Below are 19,003 nucleotides of genomic sequence, written 5' to 3'. Positions count from 1 at the left end.
TTCTGACAAAGTTTTGCTTGCAATTTCTATCTTCAACCATATCTGCTGAGAGCAGATAACTTGCAAAGCTTACACCTTATTTGTTTCCCTCACTCAGACAAGATGAAGCTTGTCAGTTCTGTCCAGACTATTCTACTGAAAGTTTTACACCACTTTCCAGAGCAGGGGATTGGCAGAGGGAGCATGCAGAAGGTAATGAAGTAATATTCCCATCCATATAGAAAACTACTCTGGGATTTCTTATGTGAAAAATATCTGATAATAATTCAGATCTTAATTCTGCAATATATGGTTATTTTTTCATGACTGATAGTTTCAAGACAGAGCTATGGAAAAATTCAGGTCTCCCATATTAATTCAAGTTATTATTTAAGAATTGTATTTCATGCAGTTTCCCGCTGCTGTGCTACAAGTTTCAAAATTTTCAACTGAGACTGAAAGACAGCTTGGCAAGATGGTTTGAGAGCAAAAACCAAGTGGTTATTTTCTAAATACACTTTTGATATTAATTTTCCAAGACTGTAACATGATAAGCACAGAGCTAGCTCAGAGTTATTTCATTCAACACAAGTTACCACCTCAAGGCCTATTAACATAACTTCAGTGGCATGCCTACACTGTGAATGCAGACACCTCCAAACTAGCCTCATGCAAGCACAGAAAGGGATTTCCAGGCATGCCCAAATGAAATAGCTGAAATTGGAAGCAGCACACTTAAGTAGTTCAAATGCAATGCTGCACAGGAACTGAGCAAAGAAGACCAAAGGCAGCCGACTGAGCTGACCCATGAGCTTAAAGATCTTTGCACTGTAGTCAGCTGCGTATGATGACAGTGTCCTAGACATGTAGTCAGCATCTTAAATCAAATGCAAATAGCTAGAGTATTGCAAAAGACCCTGTCCTCCAATCAAGGCAACTCCACAGTGTTTCCAGAGGAGAGTGCACAAAAAAAAAAAAAACAAAAAAAAAAACAAAAAAACAAAACCAAGAGGAAAATAATCTATTTCTCTTCAGTCAAATATATAATTTCTGCTTTGCTGCATCTTTTACACAGTCATTTGGTAAAAAACTATTTTCTTTAAAGCTTTAAGCGCTCTCTCTTTCTGTTCTGCCTTCCTAAAGAATCCTTTAGATTCCTCTTCGATTCTTCAAGAACTCTGGTGTAAACAACTGCAACCTAATAACAGATACCTATTTTAGAAATACCCTGAAACATGCACAGGGTTATCAGTTATTTTCCCTAAGATACAGATGAACAAAACTGTCCCTAAAGCCTGAAAAAGAAAAGTAATCAATCCAGACAATCCATATAAGATAGTGGGATTAGATGAAGGGCAATGCAAGAAGAAGGAAATGAAAAAAAAAAAAAAAAAAAGACAAAAAAATCATTATCTGGGAGAAAAGGTACAGGGAGTATTAACAGAAATCGAAAAAAACAAATACTGAGAAAATAAAAATAGTTTAATGAAGGTACAATATCACCTTTATTCTTTTCCTAAGAATAGCAATTTCCCATTCTCAGATCCTTACAAACGACTGGCATATGACTGTTCTCTACAGCTTCATCAGGAGAGGAAGTGTAGAAGGAGGTGCTGAGCTCTTCTCCTGAGTATCCAGCGACAGGACACATGGGAATAGTTCAAAGCTGCACCAGGTGACGCTTACACTGGACATAAGGAAGCATTTCTTTACCAAGAGGGTGGTAAAACACTGGAACAGGCTTCCTGGAGAGGTGGTCAATGCCTCAAGCCTGTCAGTGTTCAAGAGGCATTTGGACAATGCCCTTAATAACATGCTGTAACTTTTGGTCAGCTCTGAAGTCAGGCAGTTGGACTAGATTGTTATTGTAGGTCCCTTCCAACTGAAAATATTTTATTCTATTCTATAAAATTCCCTGAGAATTTGAATTACTAAGCAATTCTGCAACGTGGAATTGTACCACTGCATATTAAAAAAATAAACCAAACAGCACATGTGTAAATAAGTCAGAATTCTAGATACAAGTAAAAAGACCACACAAACTCAATCTTGCACACAGTGTTATGTTTTGTTTTGGTTATTTTTCCTAACTTCAGTCTAAGTCTTTCCTTTTGAAAAGGAATATTCCTGTTGATCCACATCTATCTTCAGTTAAGAGGACGTAAATCTCCTTATCTGTGAAAATACCATACAAAAACTGATGGTTTTGCACAGCACGCTTACAGTTTGTGCCAAAATAAGATACTGCTCTTGAATAGGGGTTCCAAAGTACCATAAGAAAAATTAATAAAGGATTAATAATAGATCTTCCTGCTATTTGCATAGATTATATCTGTAACATAGCAAAAGATAAAAAAATGTTCTCCTACAGCTATACTGACAGACGAGAAACCAAGAGATATTACTTATGAAGTTACTTTTACTTATTCTCAAAATGCTCCATTTCTATTAAACAGTATTACTTAGATATTAACCTAGAAGAAGAATAGCTGATAGTAGAGAACAACATGTAACGAGGAAACACTTAAAATTTTTACAGTGAAAATCTGCACAGAACACGACAGGTTATTCACTGTATGCACGTCTCAAGGGTGATAAACTCTCTTCCAAAAGAGATTATAAAACCCCCTCATTGATCTGTTTCACAATGTCACTGTAAAACTAAAACAGTTTCTAAGAAAAAGTGAAATTTCTGCAACTTTAAAAAGTATTTTTTTCATGCATACCCCCCTGCTGATTGAGACTCTGCATTTCCCTTTCTCTGCGATCTAGTTCAGCTGCTTTTCTTTCCAGTTCTTCTTGACGCTTTAGCAGTTCTGCCTGGGCCAAGGCATGCTCCTGAACAAAACAGGCATCATTAGATATTGATAAAAAATACAACACAAAATAAATATTCCAAGTCTGTTTTCTATAATTAAGCATCTCCAGTTATGCATGAAGACTGACATAATACTGCATGAATTAATGCATTAAGCAATTACTTAAAGGCAGTATTTTCATAAATCATTAGGAAAGCAATGCTTATTTACAAAAGACATTATTCCAGAAGTGGATTTAAATAGTTATAATTAAAAGGAACCTAGTGCCTGAAAGTTACAGACAGACCTTTGCAATTTGTGTGTAAGCAAGTGGTTCTTCTGTTGGTTTCATTATTGCTGGCTGCGTACTGGGTACATCAGGCATTTTCACATTTCCTGGAGGAGGCTAAGAAAAAGAGAGACAATTATAGGGAAAGTTTCTCATCCTAATCAATATATTTTTAGTAACTGTAAGAACTAATCTAGTTGTTTTAAAGGAAGTGTTACTCATAAACTGAAAATCTGATATGCCTGCAATATATATATCCTTCAGGAAAAATAAGTTAACTATATTCTGTGGTACAATGTCCCGCCTGTTTGGTTTTACACTGCACTGCTTGCCATAAATACACATGGAATTTCAAGGATCAGTAGAAAGTAAACAGAAGTTTAATTTTGTTCAGATATGAATAAGGTCAATTACTGTTAAGAGAATTGCAGGATTTAACAGTGGTCGATTCATATTCTGAAACATGCTGCCTTTTATTAGTAATGACTCCCAAAGCTTTCTACTTAACAAGGGCTTTTATCAACTGTTTAACTAGAGAAGCAATGTACCATATTAAATTTTCCCATTCAAGATCCATAACCTATTGCTTATCTATTCCACCAGTAAGTACTATAGTATCTAGTTTGAAGTACCACTGACGATTCATTCACTTGGTCACTACCTATAATAATACAGCATAAAAGAAACTTCTAGTAATTCAGGGGTTTTTTTCTTGGGTTTTTTTTTAAATCCTCTCTTCCTTATTCCCATTCGTCATCTTCTCTAAGTTTCTCCACATCTCTCTATCATATACAATGTTAACCAGCAGATATCAAACCAAGGAAAAAACTACTGCCTAGATGCAAGTTATCAACTGAACTTTACCAAAGCAGCTCAGTATAGCACTACTATGATGCTATTTTATTCTTAAATATGCTTGGGGGAAAACTACAGTTCTTTCTTTGGGTAGGGCTTGGACAAGACAAGAGAACTATTGTTCCTTCAAAAACTGAAATCAAGAACAAAAATATGGTGAGAAGTGTGATGTTTTCAGTACAAAAGCACCTTAAAAGAAGCAGAAATCAACTAACAACTGCTAACTTGGCAAATTATGACTTGGCCCAGATTATCTCCATGTTTTATAACCATTTTTTGAAATACTCAAAAGCAATACACTGAGGAGAAATATTATGCCTGAGAAAACTCCACCTCTGTGTGTGATACTGCAGCACATCTCAGCAATATCTGCTGATTCTACCATTTCAAAATTATCTTTCCATCTTATACACCAGCTCCTAACAGAATACTGAGATATCAGAGAGGTCTCATTTCTCAGAAATGCTTGGTAATTTCAACTTTTCATCCTAAGAAAGATGACTCAGTGCTGTCAGATGAAGACAACTGGAGGCTGAGTGCCAAGTCTGGCACTTGGGTCACAACAACCTCATGCAATGCTAAAGGCTTGGGGAAGACTGGCTGGAAGACTGCCTGGTGGTAAGGGCCATGGAGGTGCTTGGTTGCCAGCCGGCTGAATATAAGCCAGCAGTGTGGCCAAGTGGCCAGGAAGGCCAACAACATCCTGGTTTGTATCAGGAATAGTGTGGCCAGCAGGACCAGGGAAGTGATCCTTCCCCTGTACTCAGCTTTGGTGAGGCCACACCTTGAATACTGTGTCCAGTTTTGGGCCCCTCACTACAAGAAGGACATTGAGGCACTGGAGTGTGTCCAGAGAAGGGCAAAGCTGGTGGAGGGGCTGGAGAACAAGTCTTATGGGGAGCAGCTGAGGGAACTGCGGTTGGTTAGCCTGGAGAAAAGGAGGCTCAGGGGACACCTTCTCACTCTCTGCAACTACCTGAGAGGAGGGTGTAGAGAGTTGGGTGTCAGTCTCTTCGACTAAGTAAGGAGACGAGGAAATGGCCTCAAGTTGTGGCAGGGGAGGTATAGAATGGATATTAGAAAAAACTTATTCAGCAAAAGTATTATCAGGCACTGGAACAGGCTGCCCAGGGGAGTCACCATCCCTGGTATAGACATAGTGCTTAGGGACATGCTTTAATGGTGGACTTGGCTGTGTTAGTTAAACGGTTGGACTGGATGACCTTTAAGTCTCTTACAAACTAATTGATTCTCTGATGCTTGTTACAGATGGTTAATACTGCTGTTCCTTACGTTGGAGCGTTCTGTGATAAGGAAAAAGGCTTGTATGAGAACTCATACAAAAACTAGACAGCCATCAATAGTCACCATCTTCTGCTTCAAACATAAGATACAAAACCTGCACTAGAGTAACAAAAAGCTACTGAACAAAAACTCATATGCATTATATACTGTAGGCCAGAGCAATACTACAAAAGAAAAAAAAAAAAAGGTCTGATTATTGTAGCTCTGTGGTTAAGTAACAACAGCTTTGAAAGCACAACTGATAAGCAGCTGCCTGCTAGACTAATGAGCAAGACTGTTCCAAGTCTCCAGCAAGGACTCCAGTAGCCCTCCTGTACTACTGTGAAGAGTAACAGTAATAGCAATATTACCTGTAATAGTGTAAAAAGGTGGATTGTCAGACTAGAAAATATTTGAACAATGAATTCAAAATACTTAGCCTTGAAAGGCACTTTGTCCAAACAGCCTGAGGTGCTGCTAATGACTGGAACTTGCATATATGCTTATAAATAAAGGAACCAATCAGAAAGCTCACTAGAGCTACAAAATCGAAGATGTCAGCCAACAGCATTTATGACATTAAAAGGTACTAATTATGCCTGAGATTCTTCTGATTCAGATTTCTACACTGTTCAGATTCCACTATATGCTAGCTGGCCATCTATACGGTGTTAGACTTGCCATCTACTGTGCATATAGTGACAACTGTGTAAAAGACCCGGTGCCTGAGTAAGAACCCGTGCTCCCTGGAAGAAATGAGACTACACCAAGGATTTGTAGGAGGGGCTGTGCATCCTGGAATCCTAAGAAAGTCAAGAGGGGCTGGGGGACAAAAACTGTTAAGGGATGTTACAAAGGCTACTGCTTCCCCCAAGCTCTGAGACCTGGGAACTCCTCCTTTCCAACTGCTGGAGCCCCGTGCATCTCACCCTGAGTGCCTCTGAGGGCTCTCCACTCCAGGCTGATGGAGACAGCTCTTGTTTTGTTTCCACATTCAGCTAGTAGTAGGCCAAACACGCATCGCAGGGAGGCACAGAAATACAGACACACCCGCGCACACCAAGGACACCAGGATGGCCAGCTACACAGGCTGCCACAGGGAAGGCACTGCATTTAACAACACCCCCACATTAACACTACCAGAACTACACAGAACATATGTAGACAGTCATGTCCCATTCCTCCTCTCCAGCTGATCCACACTGAAGTAAGTTCACTACTGAAAGCACATGCCTCACTCCAGATTTACAAGCACACAACAGCTGCAGATCCCCTGGATATGAGCAGAAGGCCCTCGGCCTGTCTGATATACCTGCTTGGATCTGGAGCTCTCTTACCTGGTATACAGGTTTCCTCCTGTTTGCCAGTTAGCCCAGCTTGATGTTCACTAGAAAATTCATGCACTCGTACACTGATGTCACAAGCAACCTCCACACTCGCAGCTACCTCAAACACCAGCATGGGCTCTCAGCTTGCCATATATCCAAGCCCAGATCCCAGAGTCCCTTACACACTTTTGGCTCAGACTTCTGAGTCTTCCCAGAGAGAGGTTTTCCTCCTATTTGCCAGCTAGTCCAGCTTGAAGTCTGCTAGTGAATGACATATATACACACAAAGGAAAACACGCTGGTCCCTTCAGTTGCTAGCACTGCAGACACATGGGCCTTATGATCCATGGTCCCTCCAGCTGCTGACATCTAAATGCTCAGTTATTGACATCAGACATACAGACCTCTTCTACTTGGGGTCTGACCATGTTGCTGGCACCTAAGTTTCTCACTCGAGTCACTCCAGTTGCTGGCAGCTAGACTTTGCAGCACTCACAGATGTGGTAGAATGAAATGTCACAGAAAGAGAGTTAAAAAAGGATTTAACAATAACTGCAGTGATTAGGCACATGGCTGTCAGAGAGGTGTACTGATTGGTAGCAATTTACATGTAACCAGCCCCATTAAATCCATTCGTTTCTCTAGTCTCCTCCTTGCCCCTCCCAGATCTCCAACTGCTCTATATCTTTGACTATCTCCCTAAATATTGCATAGTCCCACAGGCTCCCCTCAACCATCCATAATATCATGCTTATCTTGTTTCTTCCTTCTTCTAGTTAAAAAGTCCAGATTCACCCTCTTCAAAGCCCATAAATTATACTGAAGAGCTCTGGCCCTCCGTTTTGTCTGTTGTCACTTATCTATCAAGTTTGTGTTTCTGCCTTTGTTTATTGGATAAAGTGGCCAGGTACACATAAATTGCTACCAATCAGTACACCTCTCTGACAGCCATGTCTATAACCTTAATGAAACAGGTGATCTCACATTCTACAGGGATGGTGTGTGATTAAGAATCATATATACCTTTGGATACTCTCTAATAATATGACTGGGATTACGATCTTCCTTCAGGTGTCAGCCCCTCAAAAACCATACAGCTGTATCGCTGTGGTAACAGGAAGGAGGACACTCCAGGCTTACTATTTCAAGCACTGCAGTACAAGGAAACAGCTGCCCTGAGTCTCATGTTGTTAGATCTGGGTGCTACAGTCCATTACTTAATGCAGGAATCACGCAGCAGCCAAGGCGACTTCCATGTCTGCTCGGAGGTTAAAGCCCCTGTCTATGTAGAGGTCTGCTAAAAAACAACAAAATAAATCCTAAGCAAACAAAAAACTCAACCAACCAACAAAAAAACATTTATGATTTGTAGACTTTTCCATGACCCCCGCTCCTACTTACCCAATAACGAACTTGTACCTTTTGGCCTCTTAATTTCTTGAATCCTTTAAAGAGCTTTTTCTATAGTGAGTGTGACAGCTCTCACTTTTCCTTCCTCTGGCATGAAGCAAGCTGAGGTACATTCCAGTTCATGCTTTAGCAATTTTCCATCTTAGTTTTCTTAACACTCAGCTGATTACCTATTTCTAAAGCCTATTCTACTAGAATTCAAATTTAAGACACATCCCCCGTAAAGATTTTTTTTCCCTACATTATTATCTTCTATGGCAGGAACTTCCTGCTACCAGGAAATAAAGTTTCCCAAGTTGCTCTACAAGTTTTTCCTCAGAGCTTTGAGCTTGCCTTACAGTTTCACACTTGGCAGAGTTTAAGCTCTTAAGTTTTCTTTGAAAACAGCTTCCACTTTTCCAAAGCCTGTCTTACCCCAGTAGCACGTTTTTGTCAACAAAGCAGCAAAAAGCCAGCATGGTCAGTCCCTTCTTATGGTGCACCTAGGCCGCTAGTTTTGAGCTATAGTAAGTAAGTATATACCATTCATGAATGTTACTGCTAATGGTAGAAGTTCAATATTGCTTGTTATTCAAAGATCAGAATTCAATACACGACGGGCACAGGTATTATAAATCATCATCTGTAGATCAAGAACTTAATGAAGAAAGCATTGTAATCACAGAATATCTCAAGTTGGAAGGGACCCATGAGGATCATCGAGTCCGACTCCCTGCTCCTCACAGGACTTAAACTTAGCCATATGACTAAGAGTATCATCCAGACACTCCTTGAACTCTGACAATCTCCGAGCTGTGACCAGTTCCATGGGAAGCCTGTCCCAGTGATCGACCACCCTCTTAGTGAAGAACCTTTTCCTAAGGTCCAATCTGAACTTCTCTTGATGCAGCTTCATTCCATTTCCTCATGTCCTAACTTTGGTCATTAGAGAGAGGAGATCAGTACCTTCCCCTCCACCACCCCCTGTGAGGTAGCTGTAGACTGCAATGAGGTCACCCCTCAACCTTATTTTCTCCAAGCTGGGCACATCAAGTGTCCTCACGCACTCACCTGAAGTCTTGCTCTCAAGACCTTTCACCATCTTGATTGTCCTCCTCTGGACACACTCGAATAGTTTGATGTCCTTGTTACACTGAGGCATTCAAAACTCCACACAGCACTTGAGGTAGGCCTGCACCAGTGCAGTGCAATGTAGAAAAGAACAATCACCTCCCTCGACTGGCCAGCTACGCTGTGCTTCATGCACCCCAGGGCACAGTCGGCTCTTTCGGCTGCCGGGGCACATTGCTGACTTAGATTCAACTTGCCATCAACCCAAACCCCTACATGTCCTTCTACGGGGCTGCTCTCCACACTCTCATCCCCCAATTCATACATATTTGTACAGGATTACTCTGTCCCAGGTGCAAAATCTGGCACTTGCTTTTATTAGATTTTATAATATTGGTTATTGCCTAGACCTCTAGTCTACCCAGATCTCTCTGTAAGGCCTATGTACCCTTTAGGGAGTCCACAGCTCCACCTAATGTAGTGTCATCAGCAAAATTACTTAAGGTACATCCAATTCCTGCATCCAGATAATTTATAGAAACATTAAAGAGCACTGGACCTAAAATCGAGCCCTAGGGAACCTCACTGGTGACTGGTCACCAGCCTGACGTAACCCCATTTACTAAAACTATTTGAGCCCGACCCATCAGGCAGTTGCTCACCCAATGTGTTATGGACTTGTCTGCTGTGTGCTGGACATTCTGTCCAGCAGGATACTGTGAGAGACAGAATCAAAAGCTTTGCTAAAATCCAAACCCACCACAACTACAGGCTTCCCTTGGTCAACTACATGGGTGACCTTGTCATAAAAGGAAATTAAGTTAGTTAAGCAGGACTTTCCCCTCGTGAATCCATGCTGGCTGTGACCAATGACTATTGCATTGCCTCTCAACTATTTTTCAATAACTCCCAAAATAATCTTCTCTGTCATTTACCAGGCACTAAAGTGGGACTGACAGGCCTGAAATTACCAGGGTTTTCCTTCTTATGCTTCTTGAAAACTGGGACAACATTTGGCAGCTTCCAGTCAACTGGGAACTTTACAGACTTCAAAGACCATTGAAAAACAATGGAGAGAGGTCCCACGATAATATTGGCCAGCTCTTTCAGAACCCTGTGATGAATACCATCAGGACCCATAGACTTATGTGCATCCATCTGGAGCAGCAAGTCTCGAACAACTTTAGAGATGGCTGGGAGTTTATCATTCCTCCATTCACAGGGCTCTGGGAATCCCAGGGCCCATCATCAGTGTTAAAGACACAGGCAAAGAAGGCAATAAACATCTCTGCTTTGTCTACATACCTACTTGTGAGGTGACTGACCTCATTAAGTAACAGATCAATGTTATCTCTGATCCTCCTTTTGCTCTTAACATATTTTTAAAAGCCCTTTTTGTTGTCCTTCCCAGTGCTGGCAATCTTGAACTCTGATCAAGATTTAGCCATAAAGTTTCTCCCTACAGTGGTTAACTGCATCTTTGTAGTCCTCCTGTGGTGCCTGTCCTTGCTTACAATGTCCATATACTTTCCTTTTCCACCTAAGTTCTAGAAGAAGATCCCTACTCAGCCAAGCCAGCCTTCTGCCCCATTTGCTTGACTTCCAACACTTGAATTGCCTGCTCTTGCATTCCTTAGAGATGGTTCTTTAAAAAGTGACCAGGATGCAACCATTTTAAACTTAGGTTGCATTAAGTCTTCCTGTCAAACTAAAGTACTCATTTTTATAACCCTAATCAAAGCTGAGAAGCAAAAAACCCCCACAGCTACTTAATATGAAACAAATACAAGTATCCAGCTGCCTTGGAAAAAAATCACTCAGCTACCAACCCCCCTTCCTCCCCCCAAAAAAAACAAACAAACAAAAAAAACCACCCTTGCAAAACATATCTGTACAGTTTGGGATTTTCCTAGAAGCAAGAACTACTGAAGTTAAATCAGAGAAAGCACATCTTCAAGCTCTAGCATTGTGCAGCAGATCTGGAGAACTGCATGGACTACATGTTGGTTCTGCCAACATACAAAATTATCTATTATTGGCCTGACATGGGTAATAAGGAAGGGTACAGGGAAAAAAAAAAAGTTATTTGTGACAACGTTTTTTCAGTAACCACTTAACTTCTTCTTTTGTCCTATAAATATATTTCCCAGTATTCAGCACTCACTGGAAAAACAGAAGTTCAATAAAAATGCATACAAGGCAAACAAACAAGAACCAAGGAAAAGAGAGGTTATATGCACAGTTAGCTTTAATGCAAACAAGGTACTCAAAACAAGTGTGACTTCATATGTGCAATTAAAACATACTTAATAAAAGTCAAAGAAATAATAATTTATTGGCTTGGTAGTCAGAACAGTAAGGCAGACAGTTCTTTGTACAGTTATTAAAAAGGCAATACAAAGCATTATTCTAGAAGTTAATGTCTCACATCAGTTTCCAAATACAGAGTAGGCACAGGTTTGCTGTAATTGCCATCTCTGAAGTTAGCTCCATTAAGAATTCAGCTAACTTCATAAAAAATCTGCAAAACAATTCCTGTAAAAACAATTATTGAATGTTAGCTAGAATACAGTGGGTTCCTTGCATTTTGAAATGGAGATGTATTTGCAAGCTGTGTATTGAAAAATTGTCTGAAATGGCCTAACTGCTACTGTACAGATGCACAGAGTTTAAAATTTTAAGGATTCTGTAAAGGTTTTTAGAAGGTAGGCAAGGGACATGCATTTAATACAGGCAAAACCTGTAAATAGTAAATGTAAATCTCATTGAGGAAACACTATTACCAAGCAGTGAGATTAGAGCTAGTTACAGGAGCAGCTGATTCGCTATTTAGAACCAAAAGCAAAGATCCACTTTCTAAGGTCACCTCGAATGTTTTACCAGCACAAAAGATGCAAGTGGGTGAGAGACACGTGGTCAATAAATATCAAAATCCTGAAGATGACAAACTAGATAGCTGCAGGCACTAGTTTTGAGAATTAATGGACATTTCATAAAGACATTGAGATCCATAATTATTAAGTAAGCAGAACAGGAATTCTTATCTGTTAGTGTACTGTTGTCTAAATTATTTTGATTTTTATTGACACAGGATTTCTAGGAATAAAAATTGCTGAGGCGTCTTTGAAGGAAATCAGTCAGTCTGGCACTTGCTTGATAACTCTTTTAACCCTGACAAACATCTTATGCAGTTCCTACCAGAGGATCCCAAAAACACCTTATTTTGACACAAAAGTAGATGAAGAGACATAGGCTTCTCAGGTGGCTTCAGGGCAGCAGAAGTCAAGCCTCTTCCTTCCCCTCTCAAATTTAATAGTCCAATCTCTCATTCTGGAACCTGTAAGGCTTGGCCCCATGTCAGGCATAACAAAAATGTGAAAACAAATCTTGATCCATGTTTCTTACCTGAGCAGAATGTCACAATCATTGTGGAAAAATTTTCATTTCCTAATTTCATACTTAGTGGACCAAGTCTGGCTTACTCACATACCAGGATAAAGCTGTAGAATTCTGCTGTAATCAATACATAATTTACTAAGTATAAGAAATGAAACAGATACATTTTGAATCCCTTATGGATCAGCATACACATGAGATTCTTGCTGCTGCTTTTATGACACAGCACATTACTTGTTGGAAAACAGCAAACTAATTAGATATTATTGGGGGGGGGGGGGGGGGGGCAGAAAAATCACTGTAAGAACTGCCCAACATTGAAACAGGTTACCCAGTGAGGTCACGGGATCTCCATCCTTGTATATATTCAAAACTGCCCAGGACAAATTGCTCAGCAATGCAACCTAGTGATCAACTTTGAATAGGGGGGATTGAAAAACATGACCTTCAGAGGTCCCTTGTAACCTATGTCTTGTCACTTATTTTGTGATACCTACCTGTCCATATACTGTTGGTTGTCTGTCCAAGTGCTACTATTGGTAGCTTAGAGGTTTGGGTATGGAAGAGAGATACCCAACTGACTTACAGCCTGCATAGGAGTGTCGAGACATTCACAGCAAGACAGATGGTTAGCAACTCTGTCTTTTCAAGGGTATGATTCTAACACTAATTACTTAGATTTGTATTGTGAGGGTTGCACTAACGCCCAGCCATCACTGGACAATATCGTACTGTATCATAATATACCACCCACATTTGGACAGGGGAAGTAAGCTGACTTTTTACAGAGACTTTGCGTCCCAGATCCACGGTCCCTGACCCTTGCTGACACATTACGACAAGGCAGTTACATCTTGACATTCGACCAACCCCACTCTACAACACTCCTTTTTTTTCCTACTCCAAATGGTACTTCTGTGATAGATCTTTTTATTTCATGCCTTGCTTTCACAGCTGCACTGGGGGAAGAAGCAAATCATTAAGACCCTGCCTTGAACAGAAGATAAATGCTCAAAAGTTCTCTCTTGAAGATAATTTCCCCACGTCACTTTCTTGTCACTTATTTACTAAGAGTGGGAGGTAGACTTCCAAAAGAAGACAGGTGTGGATCAATCTGGTTTCCTACTTTTCCCACTTCACTGTGTTTGGATGCAAGACAAAAGGACGGGACCTGCCTAGGAATCTACTAAAAAAAAAAAAAAAATCCACTAAAATATGTCCCTTAAAAACAAAAACTCACAATTCTACTAATGATTTTTTTCCAATTTTTTAATGCAGCAGTTTGAAAGCGATTGCTATAAGCATTATTGTGTCTATACTTGTTATACATAAACCAAACAGCATGCTCAGAGGAGTTCAACATGCATTAGCAAAAGCTGTAGAAGTAGGAAGATATTAGAAGAGTTCTTTAACAGTAATATCATTAAATGATGAAGCAGAAATACTAATTGTCTAATCTCATCTGTTCCTTGTTGATTTCAGAAACATGACAAAAGACACAAAGTCATCTCCATGGTGACTGTGTTAGAGCTGGAGATAAAACCACTGAAGATGCAGGCAACAATATTTCAACTGACATTTATACCACCACTAAAGACTTTGTTTGGTTTAAAAATCAAAAATAAGGCAGGCTTTGAAATTTGATAAGAAGAAAGAAAGAAAAAAAACAAACAAAACCCCCCCCATCTGATCACAGAATCACAGAATGGTGGAGGTTGGAAGGGACCTGAGGAGATCATCCAGTCCAAACCCCCTGCTAAAGCAGGTTCCCTACAATAGGTTGCACAGGAAAGTTTCTAGGCGGGTTTTGAACATCTCCAGAGATGGAGACTCCACAACCTCCCTGGGCAGCCTGTTCCAGTGCTCTGGCACCCTCACAGCAAAGAAGTTCATCCTTAAGTTTGTGTGGAATTGTCAGTGTTCCAGTTTTTGCCCATTGCCCTTTGTCCTGTCACTGGGTACTACTGAAAAAAGCCCAGCCCCATCCATTTGGCCCCCACACTTCAGGTATTTATAGACATTGACCAGATCCCCTCTCAGTCTTCTCTTCTCCAGGCTGAAGAGTCTCAGCTCTCTCAGCCTCTCCTCATACGGGAGATGGTCCAGGCCCTTTATCATCTTTGTAGCCTTCTGCTGGACTCTCTCCAGTAGTTCCTTGTCCTTGTTGAACTGAGGAGCCCAGAACTGGACACAATACTCCAGATGTGGCCTCACCAGGGCAGAGTAGAGGGGGAGGAGAACCTCCCTTGACCTGCTGGCCTTGCTCTTTTTAATGCACCCCAGGATACTGTTGGCCTTACTGGCCACAAGGCCACACTGCAGGCTCGTGGCCAATGATTTCTCATGTTAGATATCAAGGTGGTGATCCTGAGACCTAAAATCTCCCATGTTCATTCACTTTTCTCATCATATCTCATGTTATTTTCCTACCAAATTTACTATTGCTGATGTGAAGGATAGAAGTTGACTGAGAAAAGGTGAATACACTGAAATACTAATATACACACACACACACACACACACATATATATATATAAATAATTACAATAAGGAATACTGAGAAAAAGTAGAATTTGCCTTCCTTGCCTTCTCCCGCCCCGAGGAAGCATCTCCCTTGGCAAAGGTAGAACACAACTGAGCTAAGATAACAAATGTCAGTATGCAGAGTCTGAAATCACCTTCTCACAGAAGAAACACCCCTGTCTGGATTTGCAATGGAGGAATGTTTTTGCAGTCCAGCATGCCTTATTAACTTGAATTTGGAGGGAAGGAGGAAAGAAGGTTAACGCTGTGTTAACCTGCAAGATACCATCTTACCACTATGACTAGAAATTTGGATTCTAATTAAAGCATACCATCCTCAGCTTCCTTAAAAACTAAAACTACACATCGGTACTCATAGTGAAACAAACATCATTTTAAGTCTTACAGACCAGCGATTCTGAAACTAAAGACCACAGAAATCTCCAGGACATGTTTTGCTACCATCAGCTTGTATCCTTCCTGCTCACTAGCGCCGTTATGATTTTCAAATGTGAGAACTGGGACTACATGCACAAAACTACTAAAGGTATCTCAGCTTCCCAACAAATGAAGCACAAGAAAGAGCAGGAAATCAAAGCCCCCAGAAACTATCTGGAAGTTTTTGCTCTCAGTAGCACACAAAATGAAGAGCAACTTCTACCCCTACTCTGATGGGCACTGTAATCCTCGAAGTCTAAAATTCACAGACCCTGCTTCTACCTCTGTTCATCCAGTCATTAAAGGTATTCATTTTCACTGCCTCATCTTTTATTCCTGTTGCATACGTTTATTTGTAGATGCATAGTATGCCCTTCTCTTGCATACAAAGGTGGTAGGAAAAGAAAGGTGAGCACATGGCATTGTGAACCTATCCTCAGGTTAAGCACATTCCTGCAAATGCATATTATTACAGAATAAATACATGTTCAACATCACAAGAGCAAGGAAGAGGAGTATCATCTAAAGGCTGATTATTACTGCACTCTTAGCTGAATATATTCTTTCAGGCTTGCTTTCTGCAAGAAAACCTGTGGAAGTTCTTTTCCTCTACTCATTCAATAGATAGTTTTTATGAATTTGGTAACATCAAATAGATTTTTAACTGAATCACAGTGCATGAATATAGCATGTACTCAGTAGATCTGAACACTGACATAAAGATTTCCTCCATCCTCCCCATTTTTCTATGAGTGACATCTGTAATGAGCACTTAGAATTTTTTACATGTGCACAGTTGACTGTTCAAAGCCAGATAACCTTAGCCTTATACTTCAGTTTTCCTTTTCCCACAGAGCTGCATGTCAAGCTACGTAAGTAATAAAAAGTCAGAGTAGCACTAATTTCTTTTTAAACATCACCTACTGTCTTTATAACTTGTGATCAACAGAAAGCAATTTTGAAACTTGTCAAGCTTCATAAGGATAAATCAAACACAATTCGTGATATTGTGAGATAGGAGAAAAAAAAAACTGGAGACATTTAATATTGTTGCTAGTTGTAAATATTCTGCCTTAAACAGCTGATCCAAGGCACATTCAAAAACAAGCTTCTACTAGTCTAGCATTTTAACACTGAATGAAACCTTACTGTTGCATCGCAAAGACTCAAATACTGACATTCCCTATCAGCAGTACCAGATTTGCCAGAAGAAATAAGTCTACATGTGAAAAATACAGTATTTAAATGTTTACAAATTATACTGACAGACAGTAATCATCCATACATTTTACTAATCTTGTACAAGATCCTCAATATCAAAAGTAACAACTGAAAAATGCTGTTACAGTATGAATTTACTATCCCATTCCTTGTATTTCCCCCCATGGGTGAAAATAAGCACAAGGTAAATTAAGCCTGTACAAATTGAGGCAAAAACCAACTGTATTTCTTGGACATAAATTATTCCTTTTACTACAGCAGAACTACTCGTAGCCTGTACACCATTACATAAACACAAAGTTTTTCTTTTTCTGAGCAGCACTTTCATTAAGTGAAATGGAAATCAAAAGCAAGTCACTGGGGAAGTGTGCCACGCTCACAAGCTTTAAAGCAAGTAAAATTCAGAAAAGCGTAAGGACAGACTACCAGAAGTCTTACTGAACAGTTACTGAACTTCAATTCTGTTTCAGCTCCCTGTCACAGAGCCACTCTTCCTTAACAGGTCAAAGCTCACTTAGGTCGATCTATTCACTCCAAACACGTTAGGGAACTATCTATCTTTGCACATCTTCCATTACCTCTAGCTAGCCCATCACATGTTTCACAATATCAGTCCCAAACACTGAAAACAATACCTCACAAATCTTACCCAAAAAGATTAAAAGCATATTAAGAAATAAACGTGCTTACTATTCTTGAATCAGAGAAAGGATTGTACTCATCTAGTCCTGGAGGAACATTTCTTGTCACTTGTGTAACAGAAGGATCCTAGAAGAGAAAACAGCTCTGTAAATGTATGCACATGTATATAAGCAACAAGTCAACATTTATATCATCACATCACATTAAACTCAGCTTTTGTTTCAATCTAAAAAAAGATCTGTTTCCACTAAAAAGCCTGTAAACATCCACCTCTGTCTCTAAAATGACATAACTATTTTCTGAGCTTCTTATAAACCTAGATTAAGTCTGTAAGAAACTCCATCTGTCACACTAAGGAAAAAAGCTCTCAATAGAGAAGGGAAGAAAACTGTATCCCACTATGTTGACCACTGGACTCCACAACTATACACCCAAAAAACAAAAGAGAAGAAAAGAACTTTCTGTAACTCTTGCTTTTCCCCCACCCAGAAGTACCTCCAACACCTTCAGGAACAGGAAAAGCATTTCATCAAAATGAAGCTGAGGAAACAGTGTCCTATAATGCCAAAAGCACTGCTGCTTCTACCTGAACTGGTAAAATTAAGAAAAAAGTAAAAAGTGTATTTTTTTTCCTCCAATGAACAATATAGTAATAAAGACTGCTTGAGGTTTAGCTTCAGAAAGCTATTTCAGGAATGAAACATTTCTCTCTGCTAGAGACAGGCAGGCTTGGTTCTGCAGAAGAGCAAAAGTGCCCACTACTATAAACCACACTAACTTTGCATGAAGAAAAATTGTACTTATTCCATGTGATGCCTGGTCCTACTACGTTGTGCCTTAATTTAAGGTTTTTCAACTTCAGAACATTATAATGAATGAAGAGAAGCTTTCCTTTAAAATTAGTAAATCCATTTATTCAATATGGCGAGTTACATTTTTATTTACATAAATGCACAAAACAAGTATACATTATTTTGTATGTACATCAAAAACACAAAATAGCTGTAAATATACTATTTGCTTATTTACAAAAGTTATATGTAGTTGTACATGTTTTCTTAATTTCAACAGTCTAGTTCAACATTAGAAAACAAACTGGAGTTGATAAAGACCGGGAAGAAGATAACTATTTGTGTATTTAATTAAGTGTAGATTAAGGTACTTACTGTTTTAAAAAATCCCCCAAAACTAGACAGATATTTCATGCAGAGGTTTTAAATGTAGCCGCCTTTGAGGAAAATATGAATGTCAATAACTAGACTGTTGAAATTAAGAAAACATAAATACACAAACTATTAAGCTACTGAATAAATAAAATCTAGATTTTTAGATTTCAGCATATATTACAGCATTAGCTTAGTCTTGACAGAGTAACCATCTACAGATGCAGGAACTGGATTTTCTTAATGTCTGCAGTCAAGTTATTTACAGCTATCAAAAAACACAGGGCAGAATATCTACCAACTCTAGAATCCTGAAGGATACAGTGTCCTGGTTTTTAGCTGAAACAGAGCTGGGTTTCTTTTTCAGGAGCTAGAATTGTGCTGCATTTTGCTTTCAGCCTGGGATTTGCTATGAGAGAAACACTGATAACATACCAGGACATACAGCAAATTAGAAATCTGTTTTTTCCATTAGTTATAGTCACAAATCTAGTAATATGAGGCAATTAAAAAAATTTCATTATAAAAAAGTTCAAGACAAGAAAATAATTGCTTCAAGAATTAAAATATTATATGTTGTTTAATTTAATGAAATTTATGTGCATAAGCATACATAAAAACTAGCCT

The 19,003-nt window shown here is 39.5% G+C and overlaps 1 protein-coding gene across 1 annotated transcript in view; it reads right to left on the bottom strand.

The window, feature by feature from the left end:
- Positions 1-17,339, bottom strand: part of SCAMP1 (secretory carrier membrane protein 1) — a gene marked incomplete at its 5' end in the record, with an annotated part of 30,204 nt that extends 12,865 nt beyond the window's left edge. Inside the window, 3 exons of the mRNA XM_010174870.2 lie at positions 2,706-2,817; positions 3,085-3,183; positions 17,262-17,339. Coding sequence (XP_010173172.2) covers positions 2,706-2,817; positions 3,085-3,183; positions 17,262-17,339 — 289 coding nt within the window. The remainder of the gene's footprint in view (positions 1-2,705; positions 2,818-3,084; positions 3,184-17,261) is intronic.
- Positions 17,340-19,003: the final 1,664 nt, after the last annotated feature.

Source organism: Antrostomus carolinensis, unplaced genomic scaffold, assembly GCF_000700745.2.
Source record: "Antrostomus carolinensis isolate BGI_N321 unplaced genomic scaffold, ASM70074v2 scaffold12899, whole genome shotgun sequence".
NCBI classification, from domain to species: domain Eukaryota; kingdom Metazoa; phylum Chordata; class Aves; order Caprimulgiformes; family Caprimulgidae; genus Antrostomus; species Antrostomus carolinensis.
Note: the sequence above shows the minus strand (reverse complement) of the source record. Positions and strands in the feature narration are given on the sequence as shown.